The sequence below is a fragment of the Anneissia japonica genome, unplaced genomic scaffold (assembly GCF_011630105.1).
Source record: "Anneissia japonica isolate Jap-2015-1 unplaced genomic scaffold, ASM1163010v1 scaffold287791_len150076_cov109, whole genome shotgun sequence".
In the NCBI taxonomy this organism is placed as follows: Eukaryota; Metazoa; Echinodermata; class Crinoidea; order Comatulida; family Comatulidae; genus Anneissia; species Anneissia japonica.
In genome coordinates, this window is record NW_022734805.1 from 139706 (window position 1) to 145998 (window position 6293).

Consider the following 6293-nt stretch of genomic DNA (forward strand, 5'->3'; position numbering starts at 1 on the left):
CGTTATAAGTTCCGTGTCCTGTGCTGGACAAGCTTGCGAGAAATGCACTTCCACGATTTGGAGGAGTGCCTGGAAAATGACTGTATTCCATGCGGGAGGGAATCGATAATCACAGGCAAACTTCAAAGGATGTTCAAGAATAAGCAACAAGTGACAGGTAAATAACAAAAACTGGGAAGGAAAACTTGTGGAACCAGATAACATTTTGCTATACCTCATAAAAATGTTTATAGGTAATACAGGTAACGACATTCCATTGATCAATTTCACTCAGTTCATGGTGCAGTAGCTTGGACTATAATTATACAGGTGATGGTAAATAGCCAAACCAGTAGCTTCTTCTGTGTGTGTGGAGGGGGGTTCAGTAATGAGAATAATGTTCTAGCTACTGTAATATTATTTTTGGTTTTCAAATACTGTATTTCAAAAGATGGTGGGTGACAAGACAGACGACTGTACCCAACATCATATAAACTTATGTCATATATAATACAAGAGTGACTTTTTATTCCTTCATGACCCCTCCCCCCCCCCCTCTTGCAAATATCTGAACCTGATTTTTGGGAGTATGGCTAATGTGGATGGACAGTTTGGTGTTTGTGAGGTAGTGAAAACAAATACAACACGATTTTTATTTTGGTAAAGCAGTGAATTCTACTTCCCTCGCTGTTGGATGATTGGCACTATATTCCTCAGCTTCATGTTGGGAGGTGGTTCGAATCATTGGGACTACATCCCTCAGCTTCATTTTGGGAGGTGGTCCAAATTACTTGAAAATAAGCTTGAATTTTATATTAATCTCAGCAATTAATTATTCTATATGAAATGTGTAATATATATGTTATTCGATTCTAACTTGCCTATTGTGTTTGATGTCCCTTACTGTCATATTATGTTTTTTTGAATTTCTGTTTTTTTGTTTTTTTTTATTATACAGTAGACATTTTTTTTTTCAAATTACTCTTTGGAAATCAATGTTTCAAGTATTGAAAGCTTTATCCAGAAATGAAAGGATAAAACTGGTCAGAGGGCCAAAGTAAATTTTTAATTTACAACATTCATGCACTGCTCATGCAGGTATTATTGAGAAGGCGATCACTCGGCAGCAGTTCCCTTTGACGCGACAAACCCATGTGTTCCCCGTTTTTGCATCGCGCGCGTGCGTATTACCCTATAATTCACACTTTTTCGTTAGCAACAACTTGGCAACGACATGCATTTATACGCTTTCAGCAGAGCAGTTGTGCAATAAAGCGTTTGATTTTAACCCATTAAATATCTTTATAATGAACAGTGTTCCCCTGATTAGATTTTTTCGGACTTTTGGTATGTTATTATTTGTATATTTCAGGAACGGATTCCGTAAATATTTATGTTAAAATTACTTCTGTGTTCATTTTAATTTTGTCTAAAAATTGATTAGTTCGACTATAAAGCTAAGTCAGCGTAAAACTGAAAAATACTCAGATTTTGGATTGATTTTTCGAATAGTTAACCCTCATTAACCCTAAAATGACTTAGTTTATTATAATCCTCAATCATTTATTAATTAATATCTGTTAAAATTAAAATTAGCGAATTTTGGCCAATTTATGGAAATTGAAGTTGAAATATACTATACTTTTAAAGGTCATGTAAATGTTCCATTAAATTCGAAACTTTTTCTGGTGGAAAATATTAATATGTTTGATATTTTATGAGAGATAAATGTATCAGCTTCAAAATGGAAACGATTGCACAGCCATAGTGATTGACTGTATGTAGTGCGCATCGAGAAAAGAAGGTGCTCTCCATTTCTCCATGTTAAATTTTTTGGTAAACTATGCCTGCTGAAAATTTGATGGCGGGGAACACATGGGACTTCAAAGGCATCGCGCAAAAGTTCTTCACGCGCTGCGGCAGCTTTGATCTTGGTTCATTTGCATAGCGCTGCGTGCGCGTAGCTTTTTCAAGTGATCTCCTTCTCAATAATGCCTCCATGCACTGCTTTATGCTCAGTTTTGATTTGATTTATTTGAAATCAAAAACAAACATAACATAAACCAAGAGGCACAGTTTATATGCTTTATATCCAGAAGCATCCCATTTTATTATTAGTCTTACAGACAATCAGCTTGATACCAACAATGGGTTTTCTAGCTAAAAATGGTTCGCTTCATACAGATTTTTTTTTAAATTTTTTCCCGAGGTAACAACAAAATTGTTGTTGGGCTACTGTAAGGGGCCCATGCCCACCTGTGATTTAGAATAAATTCACTATTAAAACTTCATATAAATTGATTTTGTCCTGATCTAAATTTAATGTGATAGACAGCAATCAATTTTAGTCGCTTGATCCTGTATTCATTTTTTTAACAACTTATTTATTTGTAGGTTCTCCAATGCAAGGAGCAGGATCAAGTGATACTGAAACAGTACCACCAGGTTAGATGTTATTTACTATTTTGTGTCTCATGAAATTATCTGTTTTTAATGAGCACTATGTAAATGCTTGGATGTTTTTATTATTATTATTATTATTATTATTATTATTATTATTATTATTACAGTATTATTTTTATTATTTTTACATTATATTTTTATTATTTTTACATTATATTTTTTTTTGTTATCAAAGTTACCATATTTTATTGTATAGCCTACTTCAATTTTCACTTCAGATGAACATCTTGGTTATCTGGAAGACAAACACCTGCTTCGTATCGCAGTGGGCATGGGAATGGAGTGGAAACAACTGGGTGTCAGACTGGGTCTCAGTTGGAACAGGATCCAACAAATATGGAGTGATAAGAGACGATTGCCAGAGAGCATAATGGATATGCTTACAGAATGGAGGAATCATCAGAATTACGAGACAAATCAAGTGGAGATAATGTGCAGGGATTTGAAGGAGCAAGGACTCACAGAACTTGCTAACAATGTTTTTGGCTCGCAAACCTCAACAAAAGTACATGCTAGACGACCGTTACATCAGAGACATCAGCAATATGATGGTAGGTAATGTATTCCTGAAATTGCAGTCCATCAGAGCAGATTGTTGATGTTCCTTTCTTTTACTTTTTTAAATAAAAAAGTAAGGATCAATAAAAAAGTATGGATGAAATACAGTACTATGGGAGGTATATTATATTTTTTTGTAAGTGTTTCACAAAAGAATGATACAACGATACAAAATCCTCAACATTCCTTTAAATGCTTCCTTCCCTTCAAATGCTTCCTTCATCATCATCTTTTGGCTGTATTCCACATGGCACATTCTACAAACTCTGCCAGTTGCCTCTGTCATGGCTGGACTAGGGACTGTAAAGTCTGCAATGTTCTTGACAGTGGTAGATCCAGGAATATTTGAAATAGAGGGTCCCAGGGAGAGACTTTCAAAGATGGAGAGTGTAGGCCACCTCAGCCCCACCATGGTTGGAACTGAGGTAAAAGAATTTATAATTATGGCACGTCTTGATTACAATTTGGCCTTTTTTCTCCATTTAAAAAAAAAACCTGTTGAGGCCCACCACAATCTTCCATTTGAATCTGCCACTATACTTAAAGTGTGTTTTAATATTTTGATGTCCTTCCTCTTTGTTTAGGATACTTAGCAGACATTGATATGCTGTTTATTGCCCAAAGACTTGGCAAGGACTGGAAATCCTTTGGCAGCATCATTGGTCTGAAAAAACATGAAATAGAAAGAATTAAGATAGACTTTTCACCACCCATTGTGGACTCAAGTCTGGAAATGCTGGTTAAATGGAGAGAAAGGCAGAACACTGAAGTAAACCACCTTGTAAAAATGAGTGATGCATTGAAGAATCTTGGAAAGAAAGCCGTCGCTAAAAAACTCCAGAAGTACTACCAGGAAACTTACCAAAACTAATGAAAGAACATAAGTATGCATTGGTAGCGACAATTTAAAAGGACAATTACACACTGATTAGGCCAAGGGCTAGTTTTCCTAATCCCTTCAGCGTGTGCAGGGCCCCACCACTGCGATTACAACACTCAAAAGAGTTTAATGCCACAGTGTATCATAGCTCAAATAAGGACACCAGAAGATTTGATATGATAAAGAGGAAGTAAATGATAATATAGTGTATATATACATGATTTAATATTGTACATATGGTAAATATAACGGGCAAAGGCCTAAGTCACACTGATGCGCACAGCATAGACATCTAGGCCTAGGCTCACGTATGTTTCGCGTTCAAGCCAGCTGTCTAAGGAAATTAAAATGTCAGAGAAAAAGTTTTTGATCATGTGACTAAATGACGCTCGCTGATTAGTTGGTTTGTCAATCAATAGTTAACCCTCGTTAACCCTAAAATGACTTAGTTTATTATAATCCTCAATCATTTATTAATTAATATCTGTTAAATTTTGAATTGCGTGGATGATAACTCAAAAAGCAGTTCGCGGAAAGTCGCTTGGAAAATAGATGCACAAAGTTGTAATTACTGCATAGTACTTCATATTAAGATTAGTTCAAAGCCTAATTTTTGGCAAAATCTGCAAGGAAATCAGCCCATATTTTCTGAAATGCGCGGATGGATTTCCAGGCAAAAATTTTATACGGAGAATATATTCCACGCACAGCCTTACTTTACAGTCTGCTGGAGTGGGATAAAGATGGTGGACAGTGCTACATATCTGGATTCCTGCATAATTAAAATAAAATGGCCCAAATCATTCCAGTATAGGATGCAGTTTTTTAAATATGAAATCTAAGCTTTCACAAAAAAAGAAAAACATAGAAGGCTACATAATGGCAGGGGTGCGATTGATGTATATGCACCTCCCCAGGGCACCTCCTAAATCGAAAATGATCCACATTTTTAAGACAGTCGAAAATGTATCGAGTAAGTAATGTAACCAGTAATCTATCCGTATCTGCCCAACACTGCGAAAGCTGCGGTCCAACCATCTCTTTCGGGCCCTTGACGCTGTCAGCGACTCTAAGCGATGCCCATACCCAACTTGGCCCATTTTTGGCAATCCTGGCTATGGCCCGGAATGGTCTAATCTTCATCCCTTATTCAATTAATTAATTTAAAGAATTAAAGGCTTCATTAAATTGTGCTTCATTATTGTTTTGTAAAAGATATTATTCAAGTTTATTAATATTAATGATTATTTTTTTTCCATCCAATTGTAAATTACTTGTAATTAGATTTTATTTGCAAAATACAAGTTTCTAAATAAAATTGAAATTGACTGATTGATAAATGAATGATTTTTATTGTGCTGTATGCGTTGGCGTTTGTATCATGCCCGGTTAGTTAGGCTAGCAGAGATTGTACCACTGGGGCCAGGAAGCATAAAGCATGATTCGTTGCGGAGAAATTGTATTGTTCAACTGTTAAATCTGATTAAATAAGGTTTTCAAATCCATAGTCTTAGCTTCCAGGGATTTGGCGGGATTTTTGTTTCCCCCACCCCCGACGGAGCCATACCCCCACCAATTTAGGCTTTTTTCACGCCCCCATCAGATCTCCTGTCGGCTTCAAACCCACGTCAATCTCCTAGATGTGTAACTATAGCACAGAGAACTAGTTTAAGTTACAAGAATGATGGCCATGTGATGATGTTGACAATTACGATGATAATGATGGTGATTATTGAGTGCCGTTGGTAATGGATGTGGCGGCGTTTGTTTTTATTTATTGCTCATAACAGACAATCATTTGCATTTAAAAAAATAAAAACAGGAAAAATTTACATAAAAAATAAAACCGTTCAAACAGACAAAAGGAAACATCAAAATGGTAAAAATAAATTAGACAGTTCACAAAACAAAGAGAAAAACAAATGCAATGTTTTAAAAATAAAAAAAACGAAGAAAAAACTCTCCAATCAGACAAGAAACCAAATCAAAAACAAAAAATAATAATAAGAAAACTGAGCGTTGGATGACCCTTTAAAATAAGATAACTGATACGTCAGAGAGAGCGTTGAATGACCCTTTAAAATAAGATAACTGATACGTCAGAGAGAGCGTTGGATGACCCTTTAAAATAAGATAACTGATACGTCAGAGAGAGCGGTGGATGACCCTTTAAAATAAGATAACTGATACGTCAGAGAGAGCGTTGAATGACCCTTTAAAATAAGATAACTGATACGTCAGAGAGAGCGTTGAATGACCCTTTAAAATAAGATAACTGATACGCCAGAGAGAGCGTTGGATGACCCTTTAAAGTAAGATAACTGATACGCCAGAGAGAGCGTTGAATGACCCTTTAAAATAAGATAACTGATACGTCAGAGAGAGCGTTGAATGACCCTTTAAAATAAGATAA

General features: G+C 35.7%; 1 protein-coding gene across 1 annotated transcript; it reads left to right on the top strand.

Moving 5' to 3' along the window:
- Positions 1-26: 26 nt before the first annotated feature.
- On the top strand, positions 27-4283 carry LOC117116504. Its single transcript, XM_033260564.1, has 4 exons — positions 27-157; positions 2374-2424; positions 2661-2993; positions 3585-4283. The coding sequence occupies exons 1-4, from the start codon at positions 43-45 to the stop codon at positions 3869-3871; spliced, it is 786 nt and encodes a 261-aa protein (XP_033116455.1). The 5' UTR covers positions 27-42; the 3' UTR covers positions 3872-4283.
- The last annotated feature ends 2010 nt before the right edge of the window (positions 4284-6293 follow it).

Bases quoted from the DNA above. Each gene is read 5' to 3' on its own strand.
- LOC117116504 (XM_033260564.1), top strand. From the start codon at position 43: ATGCACTTCCACGATTTGGAGGAGTGCCTGGAAAATGACTGTATTCCA. The intron at 2,425-2,660 runs GTTAGATGTTAT...TTTTCACTTCAG, and splicing joins TACTGAAACAGTACCACCAG to ATGAACATCTTGGTTATCTG. The intron at 2,994-3,584 runs GTAGGTAATGTA...CTCTTTGTTTAG, and splicing joins GAGACATCAGCAATATGATG to GATACTTAGCAGACATTGAT.